Here is a 21,974-nt window from a genome sequence, read left to right on the forward strand (position 1 = left end):
ATGTATTAATATTTTTTTTTAAACTTTTACCAGGCGTCGGAGAAGAAATTTTCGAAGGAAGAACTAATAAAAAGCACAATAGTTAACCTTCTAGCTAATATAGCTCAGAGGTGGATTTTAAGAGAGACCAGGGGGCCGGGGGCCGGGTCCCCCTTTTCTGGGGAAAACTTGGTTGATTAAATTTGGGAAGCTTCTTGTATAGTAGGTGTTTGATCGTTTTTTCAAGGAAAAAAAGCACAATAGTTAACCTTCTAGCTAATATAGCTCAGAGGTGGATTTTAAGAGGGACCAGGGGGCCGGGGGCCGGGTCCCCCTTTTCTGGGAAAACTTGGTTGATTAAATTTGGGAAGCTTCTTGTATAGTAGGTGTTTGATCGTTTTTCAAGGACGCTTAGTGACCCTCCGTATTAGTTCTTTAACATTTGTTTTAGTCAATACTGCATTATTGAATGTTTGTTGCTCATTAAATGGTGACATTTCGTGCATAAATAAAAGCAACAGTAGTATACCGCTGTTCAAAACTCATAAATCCATGGACAAAACACAAAATCGGGGTAACAAACTAAAACCGAGGGAAACGCATTAAATATCTAAAAGTGTTGAAAACATTTGAACCAGATGTTGTTTCGATTGGTCTTGTGGGTTTTTTTTTGTTACAAGAAGAGCACCTACATGTACCTGCCAATATTATAAATGCCGGAGGTTTGCATCGTCTTGCAAAACCTCGTTTACTGTTGTTTTCCTGCGACCGATATTATGCCACATATTATTTCTTGAATTATTTAAATCTTTATTCCACATTGTATTTCTTGAATTATTTAAATCTTGGACCAGATTATAGAGGTGGATTGATTGACTATGAGACAACTCAACTGGTTAAATAACGTTGGTGTAGACAACTAAAAGGTGGTCGTACAACCTTCAATAATGAGTGAATCCCATACCACATGCGTCTGTTTTTTTCCATGCACAGACCATTTCTTTAATTATCTAAATCTTTAATTAAAAAGTAGTTAATCAACGTATTACATCAGGATCTGTTTACTAGAGAGTTGCTAAGGAGTGGGCTGTCAGTCAGCTTAAGTCAGACGAACTGAGTTACGTCCCTTGATAATTTTGCTTATCAAATGGAACTGAATAATGTATGACTATGAACATCCTGTAGGAATTTGATTTGTAAAATGGCAGTGATTGTGAATTGGAAGATATGTGATTTGTTAAACAAGAAACTAGTACACCAGTTTTGTGTGACAATTATAACAACATGAAAGATTGTGAACTTAAATGTTTCTGAGAGACAGCAACCAACGATACACACTCTTAGAGAGCATTTTACATAGCTTACCTACTAGAAGTAGGTTACTTAATAATGTTAGATAAGCTGTAGAGAGTTATAAATTGTTCGATGAATTTTTAAACGTTCTCCAAATATATCTCTGATACTTGGAGCAGGGGCGTAGCTAGGCAATTTTGATGTGTACGCAATGCCGGAGAAGGAAGTCTTACGACAGGGGGTCTGGGGGCCGCTCAAGAAGCTCTGGGGTAAATGGTGCAAAATCCTGCATTTTCGCAATTTCCGAGGACTTAAAATGACCTCATAGAAATCTTACTTTTAGAAAAAACAGGTCAACCTTTGAAATAAATAATCAGAGAAAAACAAAGAAACCCGTACTGTTGGCTTAACAATTTGGTTTTTTTTCTAAAAATTTGCTAGTTAGTAAAGGTTAAAAATGGTAGTAAAGGGTGGGGTTGGGACTTCGCGAAAAAAAGTTTTTTTTAATTCAAATTAGGATTACGGAAAACCAAAACTTTAAAACTGAAAGCATGGAAAATACGCACTTTTATTTAAATTTGGGAACATGTTACTTGTTGAACGAAAAAGGCACCCGTCTTGCACTAAAATTTAAAAAGTGAAAACATGTTGAACGTCAAATGAAAAAAAGGTGAATACAGTTGCACGAAAATTACCCTTTACCACCCCCGTTAAACTTAAGTTGGACTAGACTGTTTAAGACTTATACATACCTCACAGGAAGTTCATAAGAATGAATTGATGTCCATGGTCTCTTAAGAATGTCATATTTTATTTCATCAGTTATTTTTGAATCTTCAGAAAAGATGTCAGGGTAAAGAGGCATAGAAGACGTAACAATTGTGTTTTGACACCCGGAGGACTTAGCCATTTTAAATTGTTTGCACCAGCAACATAATTACAATGCTGGTTTCGTAAATGAAAAGGGAAGACTAATTTTTGGAACGAAATATAGCTACAAAGTGATCATTAACATATTTGTATATATTTTTTTTATTAACTTCATTACTTTAGTTTTGTTCTTACTAGATTTACCATATTTTTATTTTTGTGAAATTTTCGATGTGTACGCAACTGCGTTTTTGCGTACGGGTTGCTACGCGCCTGCTTGGAGGATCCTTAAATGGTTATAAAAAAGAAGATGTGGTATGATTGCCAATGATACAATTCTCCATAAAAAAAAAACAAAATGACACAGCAATTAACAACTGTGGCTCACCGTACGCCCTTCAACAATGAGCAAAGCCCATACCGCACAGTCTTATATAGAAGGCCCCGAAATAACACCGTACAACAGTTCAAACAAAAAAACTTATTTATGTACACAAAAATGAACGAAAAAAAAAAACAAATGTGTAACACATAAACAAATGAAAACCACTGAATTACAGACTCCTGACTTAGGACAGGCACAAACACACATACTGTGGCGGGGTTAAACATGTTTGCAGGAACCAAATCCTCCCCTTACCTGGGACTTTGGTATAAAAGTACAACATAAGAACGAAGTTCAACTATAAAAATCAGTTGAAAAAAACTTAACTCATCAGATTGACTAAAATAAAAGTGAACGTGGCCGGGTACTTGTACATCTCAACTAGAAAAGACACTAGGAACAGATCTGAGAGTACTCGCAGTTAACTGACAGCTTGTTCAAAGCCAATAACAACTAATAAAAAAATCATGCATCTAAGACTAAATAAGGTTATTTACAGTTTTTGAAAATTACAGAAATTTTGTTATACTTCAGAATTCAAACTGAATTAAAATTGCATTTATATTTAAATAGTATGTAGTTCACAAATGATATATTACACGAAAAGAAAAAAAATGAGATAAAACCCCTCAAATATCAACAATTTGAAGTATCAATAGAGTATGGAAACACACAATCAACAGTTACACACGTACGGCAATCAGCAAAATAAGAAAAAAATACCGTATTGGTATGTTTTAAAGGACAGGATATGAAAATATTAAAAAAAAAATTGTGGAAAATTGATGCCTAATTTTGTAAAACAATAACATATTCAAGTTTTGCATTCTCAATTTTAATCATATCTTAATAGTTAACAGTATACATTACGCGAATAGAATAAAAAAAACCAGGTGAAAACCCTCAAATATTAGCATTATGAAGCCATATAAGAGTATCAATAGAGTATCGAAACACACACGCAACCGTGTGGCATTAAACAGCGAGAAGAAAACAATACCGCGTAAAGTATGTTTCTAAAAGCCATGACAGGAAAAATATGAAACAATGCAATTGCGAAAAATAACGACCTTTTTCATTACAATAACCTAAAGTTTACCAAAAACTGGGTCTCATAATATTTCAATGAAATGTAATTAGTCAACGTATTTCACAAAGATATTTTAACTGACAGTAGTTAAGGAGTTGATATCATGCATCTCAATTCCGTAGAAAGGAGTTATGTCCCTTGATAATTATGTTTATCAGATGGCACTGAATATTTTTTTAGTTTTGTACATCCTGTATGATTTTAATTTGTGGCATAGCATTGATTCTTACTTACAATTGCTGTCATATCTGAAAAACAATGGTATTTTTAATGGGCAGATGTATAATTTGTAATGTAGTTAACTACTACCAACTGTTTTGTGTGGCAATTAAGACAACATTATAAAGATTATGAATTTATTATCTTTGAAAGAGACAGCAACCAATGAAACAAACTGAAAGCACCAGAGAGCGACAGTCTGACTGGGACAGTTTATATCTAAAACCTGCTAGAAGTAGGTTACTTATTGTAAATAAAACTTTAAAGAGCTTTAAATTCTTTGATAGGATATTTGAACGCCCACCAAATAGAAAATGTGTATCTCTTTAGTTGCATATCTCTTCAGTTGCATGCAATATACATGCATGATATATTTATTGATATATATTTTTTTTACTTTTACCCGGTGTCGGAGAAGAAATTTTCGAAGGAAGAACTAATAAAAAGCACAAAAGTTAGTTAGATCTGTAAATTTGCTTTCGCACATTTTTGGTTCTTCCCTCGCCGGGATTCGAACCCATGCTACGGTTTTTACTCTCATTCTTTAGGGCTATACGATTACCTATAATTACTTCAGTTGTACTCTGTAGCTAGTTGTCTTATTGTCAATAATATCACGTCTTATTTTTAGCCTCCCTAAGGGATTTTTGGCCATGCGAGATTAGTTCTTATAGTGATTATTTGATTAAAACTGGTGGGTCAGACCAAATGTTTTTATGATAATTTGATATATAGGAGGTTTTATGTAGGACTATATTTTTGATTATTTGAGTTATTTTGTTTAAAAAAAAATAATAATGATTATGTAAATACAAAGTATTGACAGAAAAATTTTACGATTATGTGAATACTTGCAAGTTGGACACCCCCACAAGGGGCCTCTATCTTCATAATGAAGATATTAAACGCGGAAACATTTTACCGAAGTTTTTTTTTCTTTCTCATAACATCCGGTTGAAATTCAGATTCCGGTCTGTTTTCAATTATACATTAACATTGTTTTGCAGGACAACGGCAATGTTATGGACAATGACGATTTTAACTGAAGATGTCAGCAGTATTTCTACATGTCGGTCAATGCGGGAACCAAATAGGAAAGGCTTTCTGGAAGAAAACATTACAAGACAAAGCTGTCCATGAAGGGTACAAACAAAAATCTAGTCACTTCGGCACCCACTGACCTTCCTGCGGAACCGTAGCTCATAGATGGTCCACAAATAGTAAAAAAATAACATAAGGACCTATGAGCTACGGTTCCGCAGCTACCACTGACCCTGTGACCTATTCAAATTTTCACCCCGTACAGTCATTTCGGCATCAGTTATTTCGTCTCCGAGAATTTACAACTTTTTTATGTATTGCTGGTAAACTAATAACATGAACAATGACCTTTTTAACATATATTTTCTTCTCCATATAATTTTTGTGGGGTGCAAGACAAGTTGGCCTGGAGACAACTCGGACCATCTCCAAAAGAGCCCACTCTGACCTTCCAAGAAGACAACTTATTCTGTCAATAATATAACTACTCAGACTAAGTATAAAATTATACTTTTGACGAAAGCATAACTTATAATATGATAAAGAAAACATTCTCAACTGAAGGATGCTTCTGGGTGCGGGAATTTCTCGCTACATTGAAGACCTGTTGGTGACCTTCTGCTGTTGACTCTGGTATGGTTAGGTTGTTGTCTCTTTGACACATTCCCCATTTCCATTCACAATTTTATCATTAGGCCACACCAATTTGATTCCTTGTTCGACGGACCCGCCCGCACCTATTTTTTTCAAAACAGATTTTTTTTATTTTTATTATATTCCCGCTTCCCGCATCCGGAAATGAAATCATGTCCATTTCCCGCACCGTTTTTTTGTAAATATTATATAAAGATCTCAACATTTGTTTTTTAAAATCACAGTCTAGCCTTTATATAACGATTTTATACCTATCAGCACCCCACAACACTGTAAATATCTGCGAGAATATTTGTTTCACCATGAAACCAATTTATTCCAAGCGGGAGTGCTCCGATATAAATGGAAATACCAGTACAGAACAAAACGTTGGTTTCTTTCCCCCTAACTTATATTCCCTTTAAATAAATGTTCGTTGTTAAAATAAAGTACAAAGAACTTCTGAAGGATTTGCCTTCAACTGCAATTATAATGTATGGTTACGGTCATACCCGCTGCAGGTTTGTGCACTTGTCATTGTTGATTCACGGACCTGTCGTTCAGCAGTTATCGTTTGTTGATGTGTTTCATTGGTATTTTCCCGTTTGGAAATATAATTTAGATCGTTGGTTTTCCTGTTCGAATTGTGTACAATACTAAGTTGTGGTCCCTTATAGCTTGCTGGTTGGTCTTGATCAAAGCTCTGTGTAAAAGGTTGTAGTTTGACCTATGTTTGTTATTATCAGGTTGGGACCAACCCTCCCTCAGACAAGGGCCTTGAAGGGGTCATTTTACCATGTTTACTGATGTAGAAAAGAAAATAGAAATACTAAGGATTTGTACAGTGCTACTATACAAAACCTTTGACAACTTAGAATTTTTTACTCTAAAAGAGGAGAAATACATTATATTTTAAACAACTTTTCTAAAGGAGGGATGGGTCCACTTATTTTGAATAATATTAAACTGTTAAGGTAAATGTGTTAACATGGATAAAGTCCAGGAATATTACAAAATTCTTGAACATGTTTTGACCATTTAATACCAAATATTAAAGTTCTTTGGGAAAATATAAGCCCTTTTGTACTTGAAGTGTTTTTACAAAAAAAAAAATTATAACTTATTTTGACCCCTCATAAAAGGGATATTCATAACAAGGATATTCATAACAAGGATATTCATAACATTAAGGGGTTGTTCTGAACCTGATTATGACTTGGATGGAGAATTGTCTCATTGTCAGTCACACATACATAGACCAGATTTAATTATTCAATTATTTCTTGTTGAACAGGGAAAAAAACTTCATAAATTAAAGAAATGTCAAGGTACAAGTGATACATCAAGTTTTAATATAGTCAAAACCTACTATTTTATGTTTACAAAAAAAAATTATAATCGCTCGCCTTTACTTTTTAAGCTTCGCCTCAAAAATTTGCAAATTAAATAATTTTTTTATTAAAATTTTCAAATCGCTCGCTCGCCCCAATTTTTGGAGTCCAAAAATCCGTAGAACAAGAAATTAAATTGGTGTGGCCTTATACATGTATAAATATATGAAAATGCCTATTTATAGTTCATAAAAGTTCTTTCTTAGTCCATCATACCACATGTACAATGAATGTCACATCAATAGCATCCCCTGTGTCTGTGTTGTCTGTTTGCTTTGGAATCTACAGAGCTTGTCTTCACTGACGAGTTTGCAATCCATTGGGGTTTTCTTGGCTTCCTTGCACATAAAGTGGATGAGGATGTAGAATTAAAGATCGCCTTTCAGTTAAGTTGGCGGTACCACTGCAACCCTGTTGACATAGGATATAACATCTTGGAGATGGTCAACAATGGCTTAATTTTGATAATAAATTGCTATAAAAGATAAGAATAAAAATTACAAAAATACTATTTTTTGGGCAAAGTCAGTAAAATGTCGAAATGATGTTGCAATCTTTATATTTTGTCTGTGTTGTCCTTTTATACGATCCAGGTTGTCTTATTAATCGTCTAAGTTGTTTTATTGACGGTCTGAGTTGTCTCTTAAGGAGGCTCGCGGGTATAAGATTTTCAGAAAAAAAATAAACATTAATTTTTCAATACAAATTTTATTTATAACCTTTCATAGTTGTAACTTTATCATTTGGTACAAAAATCGTTCCAAAAAATCAATTTGTGTTGACCCCAGGTGACTTTTAAAATGTAGATATCATGTAAAAAGCTCCAAATTATCTCCCTTTGGTTCAAAAATGCCATTTTTAGGCATTAAAATTGAAATATCTTTATTAACTTATCGGTGACCTATATTTTTTATTGTTGTTTTCAAATAAGCTGTACATAAACTAAATAATTGTATAATTTGAGCGATTTCTGTAATTTAGTTCTTTTTTTATTTCGATATTATCGTTTTTTCTCCTATTAGTTCAACAGAAAAAAAGGACATCAACCAAAATGTATGCTTCTTTCGAAGGCTGATTGTGAGCGTAAATGAACAGTGACCCCATTTTTTTATTTCATTTTTCTAATAAGTATAAGATAAAGTTCATTTATAGAAAAATACAGAGAAATCCTATATTAAATAAAAAAAATCATTTAGACCCGCGAGCCCCCTTAAGACCATGTTGACTGTCCGATTGAATTGGTCCCACTTGTCTCCGGGCCAAGTTGTCCAGCATTCTTTTTGTCACCCCTAAAAGAAATTCCAACTAAAACAGAAATTTTGTTATAAACATGATAAACAATGCCATACTATCCAGCAACATGTATCTGTGCCTCTATTTAAACTTCCATAACAAAGGAACATCTTTTTCATGACTACTGCACAATTGTTAGTTATTATATATAAACATACAAAATCGGTGCAGAAAAAAAAAAAAAAAATTAGATTGCAAAGACGTCTTTTTTTTTATGTATGTATATTAATGGTTATGAATTATGAGATATGAATCAAACAATATATTTAAAAAGAAAACAAGAAACAGAAGGCCTGTTATAATATATAGTAAAAACCCAACATTGTAGATCTGCTAGAGAATGAGTACTTTTTTTTTCAAATCTCAATTTCAAAAAGAGAAGTCACTTCTCCCTATGAATCTGTAGTGCACAAATGTATGTGTGAGCCCTGATGCTTACAATGTCAGTTGATATCAAAGGAATAAGGCTGTGATAATATATATTTTTTTGTCTTTTTGTTTTACCATCACCTAATTAATAAGTCTCTATTTTTTTCTATTTTAGACACACTTTCATACACCCTGATGGAAAACAAAGATCTGTACATGTAGATAGTGAGCCAAAAGTTGTACAAAAGGCTTGTAAAGGTCTAAAAATAAGGTAAAAAAAAACTAGAAATTCAGAAATGTGTGCTTGCAATTTAATATTCATTAGTGAACAAAAGCCACATCCACAGACAAATGCAAGATTTATCATTATTGCAATTTTGGAAATATGCTATATATAATTAAAATGCAAGTTGTTATTTTTGTGACAATTTCATCTCATTGTTCGCATTAATAAAAACATGGCAAAACATCAAGATGCTATAGAAACAAGATCTGATATGATTACAAATGAGACAACTCTCCACCAGAGACCAAATTTCAAAAAACATTGCTATAGGTCTCAATACAACATTCATGAGCAAAACCCATAACTGCAAAGCAAGCTATAAAAAGTCTAAACATGATAAATGTAAATTCAAACAGTTTAAACAAGAATACTAATAACCAACTGATAGAAAAATAAAAATAAAACGATATACAGCAACTAACAAAAACTACTGATTTATAAACCAGTGGTAAAATGTACCATCTTGCTATAATTTAGGCCTCTATGCTTTATAATTTGAAATTCTCTTGACAACATTGTACTCTATATACATTTGTAAGTCACATCCATCAAAATTCATGAACACTATCCTTTCAGTCCAACCTGATCCTATAAAATCAAGATATTGTTACTAATGGTCTTTGGTTCCTGACTTATTCAAGGCTCGGAAATATTTATTTTTTACAGAGATGGGAATATTGTATCTGGGAAGAGAGGAAGAGGAACAAACTGGGCATTAGGTATAAATATATATATATAAATTGCCATGACAATGGAAGAGTTGTCTCGCTCTATTCAATGCATCTATGAATAACTGTACGTTTTGTACATATATGTAAGAAGATGTGGTATGAGTGCCAATGAGACAACTATCCATCCAAGTCACAAGCTAGTGTATGTAAATTAAAATAATATTTGCTTGCATTTATTTGTTTGATAGTTGAATAATATAGCTGACTAAAACTGCTGAACTGAATTTCACCAAATTTGCAGAAATTCCTTTGCAGGACATGAAAGCGTACATGTATATCAGCTATTTAATTAATGGTTAATTCCACTAGCTACTTACATGGATTTGCATTATATGCCTGTACATCATGTATAATTTGGGGATGATCAGCAACACATTTTGTACTTGAAAGACTCACTATAATATAACCCCCATGATTTATAGGTTACCATGGACTGAAGAAGAGTGGAGAGGATCACATACTAGAGGATACTGCCAACCAAGTCAGGAAAGAAATTGAGAGGTAACAATATGTTTATTGCAGAAAATCTGATAACATTACATGAAGTATTGCTATAATTACTAAATTTACATATTGTTTGTCTTGAATAGAATGCAGAATAACTTTTTCAATTAACAGTAGCACTTTTATGTTGCATTGATATAAGGAGATGTGGGGTAGGGTCATTTTGAATTATAGCATCTACACTGTACACCTAAATGATTTGTAAATACATAAGTAATATTCCTACATGATTCTTCATACAGCCCGTAACCAGCCTTAAAGCCCTGAATGGACAAATATCTACTGTAAAGCAAGGTCTTAATAACTGACTTAATTCTGAATTCCAAATACAAAGAAAAAACTACATTTGTATATAAAAAATACTATAACTAAGGTGGCACCCAACACTTTCACTAAACTTAATTTGGCTCGTTTAAATTTTAGAAAATTTTGTCAAAGTATTTACTTTCACACTTTAACAAAAATATAATAAAAATTTAAAAAACTTTGCTCCAACCGTTTTGTCAGAAAATTACACTGGTTATATAGCAATTTGACAACCACCAGTTTTGATCATTAAGAAGCTTAATATTCCTTTTACAACACAACGTAATTAAAACACTTAGCTAACTTTACAGAGTTATCTCCCTGTAGTGTAAGTACCACATTAAGGCTAACCTGTTGCATAAATCATGATCATATAAAAAAGAAGATGTGGTATGATTGCCAATGAGACAATTGTCCACAAGAGACCAAAATGACGCAGACATTAACAACTATAGGTCACCATACGATTTTGAACAATGAGCAAAGCCCATACCGCATAGTCAGCTATAAAAGGCCCTGATAAGACAATGTCAAACAATTCAAACGAGAAAACTAACGGCCTTATTTATATATAAAAAATGAACGAAAAACAAAATATATGTAACACATAAACAAACGACAAACACTGAATTATAGGCTCCTGATAAAGTTATTTTCTTTTCCATATGCCACTAATTCTTGCATAGGTCAAAGGGAAATAATCAAAGTAATATTGTTAATATTAAAAGAAGATACCCAAGAGATATTCAAATCGAAGACGAACGGACGAGGCCATGGAAAAAACTGTCAACAGAACAGATCATAGAAAACCAAAATTTGTTTTGCATTTCTTGTCAACTAATCAAATTATTCCTCAAAGACAAATATTTAAAATTTGTCATCTACATAAATGACATAAAAGGGGCGGTTATTTAAATAAATGAAATTATTTATTCTACCATAGATTTATTATTTTTGGTGGGATACACATTTTAGTGGATTTGGTTGGGAAAGGCAAAGCAAGAATTAAATTTTTAAAACAATACATATTTTTATAGTTCTGATGCTGACTGACAAAAACGTGAAATCAATTTTCTGCTTACATTAAATTTTTTCCTCATTCCAAGAAAAAGTGGTGCTCAAGAAATTGTGTTGATCTACATTATTTACTGGTTGAATCAATTGTATACGTCTATATAACAATATCAACTAACAACACACAAAATTCAAAGACCTTTAGAGGTCAACACAATCTGCAACAGTAAGTACTTTGATGCATATATACACTATCTCAAAATAAGCCTTGTCCTAAGAAGTTTATTTTTACAGATGTGACATGTACAGTGGTTGTATTATGATGCACAGTTTGACCGGTGGAACAGGATCAGGTTAGTATTTGTATGTATGTAGGTACATGTGAATAAAATGACAAAATTGTGTTATCTCCCCTTGTTCTGTAAATGTATTTTTTTCACATTTCCAAGTTTCATCAATGCTGTGATTGATTTTTAGCTGAAACTGGTTTGTAAAATTATAATTTGCATAATGATATATCAGCTTTAAAATAAAACCCTTGTTTTTAAACATAATCTACATCAGTGTACATGGTCATATAAATTGGAGTCCATGCTAGTAAAAATAAAACAATTCAACAACATTTCCAAACATAACCTTATATAGACTTGTGTATTATTAGGATTATGATCTCTTCTTTGTGAGGCCATGCGAGAGGAATAACCTTTGAACCATCAGATTTCCTGTACTGTGAGGAATAGTCCTAAACATATTAAACCTAACATAATCATGTATATTTGTAGGATTAGGATCTCGTCTGTGTGAGGCCATGAGGGAGGAATATCCCATGAATCATCTTATTTCCTGTACTGTGCCGCATCATTCTAACACAGAACCTTAATATATTTGTATATTTGTAGGATTAGGATCTCGTCTGTGTGAGGCCATGAGGGAGGAATATCCCATGAACCACCTGATTTCCTGTACTGTGGGGAACATTTCCAAATAGAACTTTACATTGATTTATATTTTTTATAAGGATTAGGATCTCGTCTGTGTGAGGCCATGAGAGAGGAATATCCCATGAATCATCTGATTTCCTGTACTGTGGCGCCATGTTTGACAGGAGAAAGTCCGTTACAGAACTATAATGCTTTGTTAACACTGTCCTACCTTCAAAGGTAATATTACAAATACTGAAGAGTGTGGGGGTAAAATAACATGTAATATTTGGGACATTTAATGATTAGCTTAAAATCTTCTTACTAACATCATTCAATTACGATCTTTAAGGAAAATCAGGAACAAGAAAAAGAAGATAAAAGAACCAGGGAATGAATTTGGTTAAAGAAATTTCAAAACTTGCATGAATGCACAAACAAAATTGAACAGTTTTTTGTTTGTTTTTTATTGGCAGTTTCTTCTTTTTCTCTACATTTTTATATATATTTTTTCAACTATTCCTAAATATTTTATCAAATTTATAGCCAAACTATGGATATTTTAAAATTAAAATAATCTTTCAAATGCATTTTTTATTTCAGAAATATCTTTATACATGTTATAAAGATGATTCTATTTCAGGAATACTGACTGTGTTGTTTTGACCTATAACGATGATGTTCTTGGAAAACTGCAGAGAAAGATGGAGAGCGTTTCTTTTGATGCCATGAACACCTCTATTGCATCTGCTCTCGGGGGAGTATTCCTGCCAACAGATACCATGACACCAAAAAGGTTAGATTATCTCCCCTTGTATAAATTGGCCATGTTTCTTTTGATGCCATGAACACCTCTATAGCTTCTGCTCTAGGTGGAGTATTCCTCCCAACAGATACCATGACACCAAAAAGGTTAGATTATCTCCCTTATATAAAGTGACCATGTTTCTTTTGATGCCATGAACACCTCTATAGCCTCTGCTCTCGGGGGAGTATTCCTTCCAACAGATACCATGACACCAAAAAGGTTAGATTATCTCCCCTTGTATAAAGTGACCATGTTTCTTTTGATGCCATGAACACCTCTATAGCTTCTACTCTAGGTGGAGTATTCCTGCCCACAGATACCACCACACCAGAAGTGTTAGATTATCTCCCTTGTATAAAGTGGCCATGTTTCTTTTGATGCCATGAACACCTCTATAGCTTCTGCTCTCGGGGGAGTGTTCCTGCCAACAGATACCATGACACCAAAAAGGTTAGATTATCTCCCCTGTATAAAGTGACCATGTTTCTTTTGATGTCATGAACACCTCTATAGCTTCTGCTCTCGGGGGAGTGTTCCTGCCAACAGATACCATGACACCAAAAAGGTTAGATTATCTCCCCTTGTATAAAGTGGCCGTGTTTCTTTTGATGCCATGAACACCTCTATAGCCTCTACTCTAGGTGGAGTATTCCTGCCAACAGATACCATGACACCAAAAAGGTTAGATTATCTCCCCTTGTATAAAGTGGCCGTGTTTCTTTTGATGCCATGAACACCTCTATAGCCTCTACTCTAGGTGGAGTATTCCTGCCAACAGACACCATGACACCAAAAAGGTTAGATTATCTCCCCTTTTACTTGTGATATAAAACAAAAATGTTTCTTTTGATGCCATGAACACCTCTGCTTGATTTTGAGTATTTTTGCCTAAATGTCAATAACATCAAAAAGGTTAGATTATCTCCCCTTGTATAAGGTGGCCGTGTTTCTTTGGATGCCATGAACACCTCTATAGCTTCTGCTCTCGGGGGAGTATTCCTGCCAACAGATACCATGACAACAAAAAGGTTAGATTATCTCCCCTTTTACATGTGATATAAAACAAAAATGTTTCTTTTAATGCCATGAACACCTCTGCTTGATTTTGTGTATTTTTGCCTAAATGTCTATAACATCAAAAAGGTTAGATTATCTCCCCTTGTATGAAGTGGCTGTGTTTCTTTTGATGCCATGAACACCTCTATGGCGTCCGCTCTCGGAGGAGTATTCCTGCCAAAAGACACCATGACACCAAAAAGGTTAGATTATCTCCCCTTTTACATGTGATATAAAACAAAAATGTTTCTTTTAATGCCATGAACACCTCTGCTTGATTTTGAGTATTTTTGCCTAAATGTCTATTACATCAAAAAGGTTAGATTATCTCCCCTTGTATAAATTGGCCATGTTTCTTTTGATGCCATGAACACCTCTATAGCTTCTACTCTAGGTGGAGTATTCCTGCCAACAGATACCATGACACCAAAAAGGTTAGATTATCTCCCCTTGTATAAAGTGGCCATGTTTCTTTTGATGCCATGAACACCTCTATTGCCTCTGCTCTCGGGGGAGTATTCCTTCCAACAGATACCATGACACCAAAAAGGTTAGATTATCTCCCCTTGTATAAAGTGACCATGTTTCTTTTGATGCCATGAACACCTCTATTGCCTCTACTCTAGGTGGAGTATTCCTGCCAACAGATACCATGACACCAAAAAGGTTAGATTATCTCCCCTGTATAAAGTGACCATGTTTCTTTTGATGCCATGAACACCTCTATAGCCTCTACTCTAGGTGGAGTATTCCTGCCAACAGATACCATGACACCAAAAAGGTTAGATTATCTCCCCTGTATAAAACATTCATGCATTTAATACAATAATCCATTGAGATTTTTTGAATATCACTTTGTTTACATAAAAACACTATAATTTCATTAAGGAATGACTGTAATATTGTTTTGTCTGAAGAAATAACATAAAAAATGTGGTGAATAACTAGCTTAACAGGTTATTTTAAAGTGAGCACCACATCTCTTAAGTTATTTCAAATAGACAGAAAAAAAATAACAGTCATATCTTATAATTAAATTCTCAATTCCATTTAACCGGAGTAAATCATGAAAAAACGTTGACAACATCACGGTCATATGACAAAATTATGTCTATGAGCTGATAATCAAAACTGTCAGCCAATCAGAAGATGTGTTACATTCAAAATTGAATTATTTAAGTACATATACAAACAACCTAAGATTAATTTGATGAAGTACTGAAAACATTGGATTTGTCTGTTTTCAAATTAGAAAATAATTTGTATAATCTTGACATGAAATATAGCTTGAATTGTCTCCCCTTACTCATGAAACGTTTTTTTTATGGGACCTTCTTTAAAGATTAAAAAAAACATTTTATTTCATTTCACCTATAATAGATAATACAGTATAAATATTCATAGTATACATGTACACATATTATTAATCAATTAATTATACCCCTGCTTTCAAAAAAGGGGGGTATACTGTTTTACCTCTGTCTGTCAGTCAGTCCGTCAGTCAGTCCGTCCCCTGAATATTTTTCGTCGCATTTTTATCAGGAACTACAATACAAGGATTTCTGAAATTTGGTTTCAGGGTTTATCTAAGTCAGCTATCCCGTGTGATGCGTTTTCAGATTGATCACTTAACAACTTCCTGTTTACCGAAGTATACTGTGAACTTGTTCAAAACTCATAAATCCATGGACAAAAAACAAAATCAGGGTAACAGACTAAAACTGAGGGAAACGCATTAAATGATATTCTGCATGCCAATATATGTATCTGATATTAAAATGTGAGTTCTTTTAATTGTGATTCTCACCCAGATAAATCCTCACAATAATTTTTTAACCTACAGTTTATAAAGGCATCCTCTGTATTTAAAAAGAAGTGATGTGATAACAATTGAAGAAAATATTTCGGTTAGGAAAATATACTTAACTGCTACTCAACAATTTAATACAGTGAATATATGAAAAGGACAAAATTCTGAAAAGAACGTCTAAATTTATTGGCGGAATGATCTTTATTGTCGAGCTTTTGACTTGAGTTGAAAAATGAAGACAAAGCGATCCTTCATTCTATTGTCGTCATTGTCAGCGGCGCCCACAAATGTTCACTCTGTGGCGAAAGTTTAAAAATTTTGATAACTCTCTTAAACTACCCTAACAAACTTGGACAGAAGCTTTACATATATACATTTTTTTTACTTTTAAATGGACTAGATTTTATGCCAGGAAACAACACATTCACTCTGTGGTTAAAGTTTAACTTTCTTATACAATTTTGGATTTGTACTAAACTAATATAAGAAAGTTAAACTTATTAAATGATATTCTGCATGCCAATATATGTATCTGATATTAAAATGTGAGTTCTTTTAATTGTGATTCTCACCCAGATAAATCCTCACAATAATTTTTTAACTTACAGTTTATAAAGGCATCCTCTGTATTTAAAAAGAAGTGATGTGATAACAATTGAAGAAAAATATTTCGGTTAGGAAAATATACTTAACTGCTACTCAACAATTTAATACAGTGAATATATGAAAAGGACAAAATTCTGAAAAGAACGTCTAAATTTATTGGCGGAATGATCTTTATTGTCGAGCTTTTGACTTGAGTTGAAAAATCAAGACAAAGCGATCCTTCATTCTATTGTCGTCATTGTCAGCGGCGCCCACAAATGTTCACTCTGTGGCGAAAGTTTAAAAATTTTGATAACTTTCTTAAACTACTCTAACAAACTTGGACAGAAGCTTTACATATATACATTTTTTTTACTTTTAAATGGACCAGATTTTATGCCAGGAAACAACACATTCACTCTGTGGTTAAAGTTTAACTTTCTTATACAATTTTGGATTTGTACTAAACTTTTTTCCTCGTTTGTTGAGCCTGCGATTAACAACAAAAGTAGGCGAGACACTGGGTTCTGTGGAACCCTTACAATTTTTTTATAGTTTTAATGCCACATTGAGTGTTATTTCAGCTTAAAACTTTATTAGTAGTTTTAACTTCACATACAGTGGTGCTCCAAATTATAGGAGGTGTATTCTTATCAAACATTTGCTTTTACTTTGCTATTACAGTAAGCAGCTGTCTTGGGCAGGATTACAGAAACATAATGAGGTGCTCCAAATTAAAGGAGGTGTATGCTTATCAAACATACCTGTAGCCAGGGGGGTTAGGGGGGTTCGTCCGAAACCCCCCCTTGAAAACAAATAAGCACTGTTAAAGTCAATGTTCTGCTTGAATTGTGACTGTTAAAGTTGAGTTTGTGAGTCCAACTTCTGTTATATTTTATTTATTACAGTAAGCTGTCTTGAGCAGGACTACAGAAACAGATGAGTCAAGGCATCAGACGACATGATGGGAAAGGAAATGTAGTATCCTTAATATCAGGATTGGGATGTGGTTTACAAATAAGAGAATAATGGGACAACAAAATATGTGCAAACAATATAGAATATAGAAACATGGACCAGAAAAAAATATATCAAATAATGAAAAACGGGCTACTAAAAATAGAGAATATAAAAAGATATTAGGCCAAAAAACTATAAAATAATCAATAACAGGACTAAAACATAGAATAGAGAAAAATAGGCCAATAAATATAGAATAATAAAAAATGAGCCAAAATATAAGATAGAAAAGAAATAAATTTACTCCAAACTGAAAGAATGGTTAAAATGCGGTTGCTAAGCTATAAAGAATATTGATGGGTTGATTTGTTTATTTTGAATCCTAATTATAACAGTTATCTATTCCTTAGCTTTTATTACTTAAAATTGGCTTAACCGGGTTATTTTTTTTATTTGGTACATATGTTTGTTGGTACAAGAGGAGAGAGCATGCAAACATTTTCCTTATAAAGTATCAGTTTGGTAGTATAGGTAATGTAGGTAATGTAGTGATAGCACGAGGTGACAGTACAGAGACATTTTACCCCCAGATGACACAGGGGCTGGAGAAAAAGTTCCGTAAATCTTTCAACACCGTCAGCTGGAATCCATTCCCTTTAGATATCTGGACAGGTATGTGTAAAAGATTATAGAAATAATAAGATGTGGTATGAGTGCCAATGATACAACTCTTCGTCAAGGTCACAATGTGTAAAAAGTAAACAATTAAAGTTCAAAGTACAACTTCAACATTTTAATAAAGATATGTAGTCTTTTGTAGACATCTAAGTTTTTCTATTTCTAATCTCTCAAGCAGTTTTAACAAATGCGAGAAGAAAAAAGTTATTATATCTTGAGAAACACATCAAAATGAAACCTCACAAAATGTTTTGATTTGGTCCAATAAAATAACAGAATTTGAATTTCATGTAAAATAAAACCAGTTGTAACAGAGTGATTAATTGAAGTTTTTGTGTCTTTAGTTTTCGTAAATCATGTATGATTCATGTATGCTAAAAAAAAGCTACACCCATACTAGTCTTCACTATCAATGGAAGACATAAAATATTCATGGCAATACTTGTTTAATGTAGAAATATCTTTTCATAGAGAACCTAACAAAAACTACTGTAAATTCAGAAATTATTGCAATGCTTGTATTATTGTGAAAATGCTACAGGGTTATAATCACAATATTTAAACTCACATTTTGATTTTTTTTTATAAATTAAAGAGGATTTTGCGCAATATCGCAAAAATTATAATCACATTTTAGTCCAAAATGACAAAATCTCAATTTTAATTTCTGAGTTTACAGTACATGTTTATAAGGTATAAAACAAAAAAAATCAGCTGTTCACAAAAGTATCTGCATGAATGAGAGAAATACATGAAGTATGTGTCTTCATCAACTAATGATTATTGTTTCAGCCAAAACTAACAGTATTGGACCAAAAGACACAGCTTCAATTACAGTAGCATCAAATTCAGAGTCAATAGTAGAATACCTTGAGACTGTCTATGAAAGGTCAAGGGTCAAATTTGCTGCCAAAGCTTATCTCCATTGGTACAACAAATATGGAGTAACTAATGTAAGTGGAATAGTGTTTCAGGGGCAGATCAATCCTTTTTAAAAAGGATTGGTTCCCAACTCTGGATAAAAAAGGGGGGCATATGTCCCTAGACAAATGCATTGATCGTCCCAAAAAAAGCATGGTTCAAACCCCAGGAACCCCCCTCTGGATCCACCACTGTGTTTAGATATTTATACACTGCAGCTGTGCTATTTGCGCTGTCAAATTGCACTGCCCTTTAAATCATGTGTATAGGAGAGTAGCTTACCTTATGTCCCCTTGTTTATGACCAAACAACACACATAATAAACTCATGTATGTGAATTAGTGTGTTATTTGGTTACTCGTTGAATATTTTTTCTGTTTGAATTTTTATGCCCCACATACGATAGTAGAGGGGCATTATGTTTTATTGGTCTGTGCGTCCGTTCGTCTGTTCACCTGTTCATCTGTTCGTTCGTCCGTCCGTCTGTCCCACTTCAGGTTAAAGTTTTTGGTCAAGGTAGTTTTTGATGAAGCTGAAGTCCAATCAACTTGAAACTTAGTACACATGTTACTTGTGATATGATCTTTCTAATTTTAAAGCCAAATTAAACCCCAATTTCACGGTCCACTGAACATAGAAAATGAAAGTGCGAGTTTCAGGTTAAAGTTTTTGGTCAAGGTAGTTTTAGATGAAGCTGAAGTCCAATCAACTTGAAACTTAGTACACATGTTCCCTAAGATATGATCTTTCTAATTTTAATGCCTTATTATATTTTTACCAATTTTCACGGTCCATTGAACATGGAAAATGATAGTGCGAGTGGGGCATCTGTGTACTTTGGACACATTTTTGTTTAAATTAGTTATTCTATAAATATTAGGTATTAATTGTATCTGTTCAAAGTAAAACTGAAAATGGAAATGGGGAATATTTCAATCAGACAACAACCTGACCAAAATGGAAGGCCACCAATGGGTCTTCAACGCAGTGAGATAGTATTTTCATGATCTAACTTTCATCAAGAATGCTCAAAGTCCAATATTTAAAACCTATGTATATGTAAGCATGAAAACACTATTGAGTTATATGACAAAAAGTGATGATAGTTGATTTACACATGTTTAATGTCTGAAAGGGGCCTTGCCTCAGTGGCTAAGTGGTATAAGTAGTCACTACTGTAACCACTAGCCAGTCAACACTGAGGTTGTGAGTTGGAACTGGTGCAGAAAGATCAAATCTTTATTGTCTAGGATAGTCAGCTTCCCTATCAAAGGTCAGTGGTTTTCTCCAGGCACTATGTCTTCCTCCACCATTAAAAACCACCATTGAAATAGCCCAAATGTGGTGCTAAAAACTGGCGTTAAAACGGAAAAAAAACAAAAATCAAATGAAATGTCTAAATAATTAATCAGTGGTAACAGATATAAAGCTAATCATTGCAGTCACAGGAAAAACAAAGAATAGTGAAGTAGTTGATTTTGAAATCCTGGTCTGTGATCATTTGAAACAGCAAACCTGAACACACCTAAATGCATTTTAATTTAAAAAAAAAGAAGTGTTTTGAAAATGAGTATTCCAAAGGAAAATATAATTTATCAGAACAGTGTAAATTTTTTAAGAATTTTTTTTTTATCTTTTTCAGGAGGATTTTGAAGAAGCATTTGGTGTTGTAGAAGACATTATACAGAATTATAAAAGTGCATTTTCATAAAACATAAATGAGATTGATCATTTTTAATTTTTTATGATCATGAAAACAAATGTGTGTCTTATGTCTTTATGTTTGTTGTTTTTGTTGAGCCTGACTTGTATAGCAGAAAGCTTAACATAGGTATAGTGATTCAGTGGCATTTGCTAACCTATTCCTGGTATTAGCATACCTCGCAAGGTCTTCATGCCTTTCACTTGACCTTGACCTTATTTCATGGATCAGAGAGGTTAAGTTTTCTTGGTTATGTCCATATCTCATATACTATGAGGAATGGGTCTACCATATTTTGTGTATGGAATGATTGTTAGGTGTACATGTCCATTTGGCAGGTGTAATCTGACCTTGACATTGACCTCATTTTCATGGTTCAGTGGTTAAAGTTAAGTTTTTGTGTTTTGGTCTTTTTTTTTATACTATATGCAATAGGTTAACTATATTGCATGTATGAACATATTTTACAATATATATGTAAGTCTGACATATTTTATTTGACCTTGACCTCATTTTTATGGTTCATTAATTAATGTTAAATTTTTGTTTTTTATTCTGTTTCTCTAATACTATTAGCAACAGGTCAACTATATTTTGGTGTGTGTTATGATTGTAAGGTGTATTTGTCTGTCTGAAAATTATCATTTGACTATTATCTCAATTTCATGGTTCATTGGTCAATCTTGAGTTTTCCTGATTCAGTTTGTTCATAGATACTATCTGCAAAAGATCAACTATATTTATTTGTAGCATATTATGATTGTAAGATGTCCATGTCAGTCTGGCAGGGTTCATCTGACCTTCGTCTTATTTTCATGGTTCATTGGTCAATGTTAAGCTTTCCTGGTTAGGTTTGTTTCTTCGATTTGCAATAGATCAACTATATTTAAAGTATATTTAATTGTAAGGTGTATATGTAATTCCAGTTTGGTTTATCTGACCTCATTTTCTTGGATCATGTCAAATTTATCTGATAGTTTTAGTAAAGCTTTATATTTAAGACAATCAAAATGATATTAACGGTTAGTAAAGAAGGGGAGACATTTCAGCATGTGTACTCTTGTTTGTATAATCAAGAGGCTTAAAACCTGCTATACAGGCATACATGACAAAGCTTCTGTCGTCGTTAA

General features: G+C 33.3%; 1 protein-coding gene across 1 annotated transcript; it reads left to right on the forward strand.

Annotated features, from left to right (window-relative positions):
• The first annotated feature begins 4,815 nt into the window (after nucleotides 1-4,815).
• LOC143058148 (tubulin delta chain-like) lies at nucleotides 4,816-20,893 on the forward strand. The gene is made up of 11 exons (XM_076231610.1): nucleotides 4,816-4,979; nucleotides 8,739-8,834; nucleotides 9,516-9,568; nucleotides 10,003-10,081; nucleotides 11,699-11,757; nucleotides 12,423-12,564; nucleotides 12,968-13,120; nucleotides 14,583-14,622; nucleotides 18,056-18,215; nucleotides 19,014-19,174; nucleotides 20,785-20,893. The coding sequence occupies exons 1-11, from the start codon at nucleotides 4,885-4,887 to the stop codon at nucleotides 20,851-20,853; spliced, it is 1,107 nt and encodes a 368-aa protein (XP_076087725.1). The 5' UTR covers nucleotides 4,816-4,884; the 3' UTR covers nucleotides 20,854-20,893.
• The last annotated feature ends 1,081 nt before the right edge of the window (nucleotides 20,894-21,974 follow it).

Source organism: Mytilus galloprovincialis, chromosome 14 (assembly GCF_965363235.1).
Source record: "Mytilus galloprovincialis chromosome 14, xbMytGall1.hap1.1, whole genome shotgun sequence".
Classification (NCBI taxonomy): domain Eukaryota; kingdom Metazoa; phylum Mollusca; class Bivalvia; order Mytilida; family Mytilidae; genus Mytilus; species Mytilus galloprovincialis.

Coding starts and splice junctions, on each gene's coding strand:
- LOC143058148 (XM_076231610.1), top strand. CDS start 4,885: ATGTCAGCAGTATTTCTACATGTCGGTCAATGCGGGAACCAAATAGGA. Junction 8,835..9,515: donor TGTAAAGGTCTAAAAATAAG/GTAAAAAAAAAC, acceptor TATTTTTTACAG/AGATGGGAATATTGTATCTG. Junction 14,623..18,055: donor GATACCATGACACCAAAAAG/GTTAGATTATCT, acceptor TTCCTTATAAAG/TATCAGTTTGGTAGTATAGG.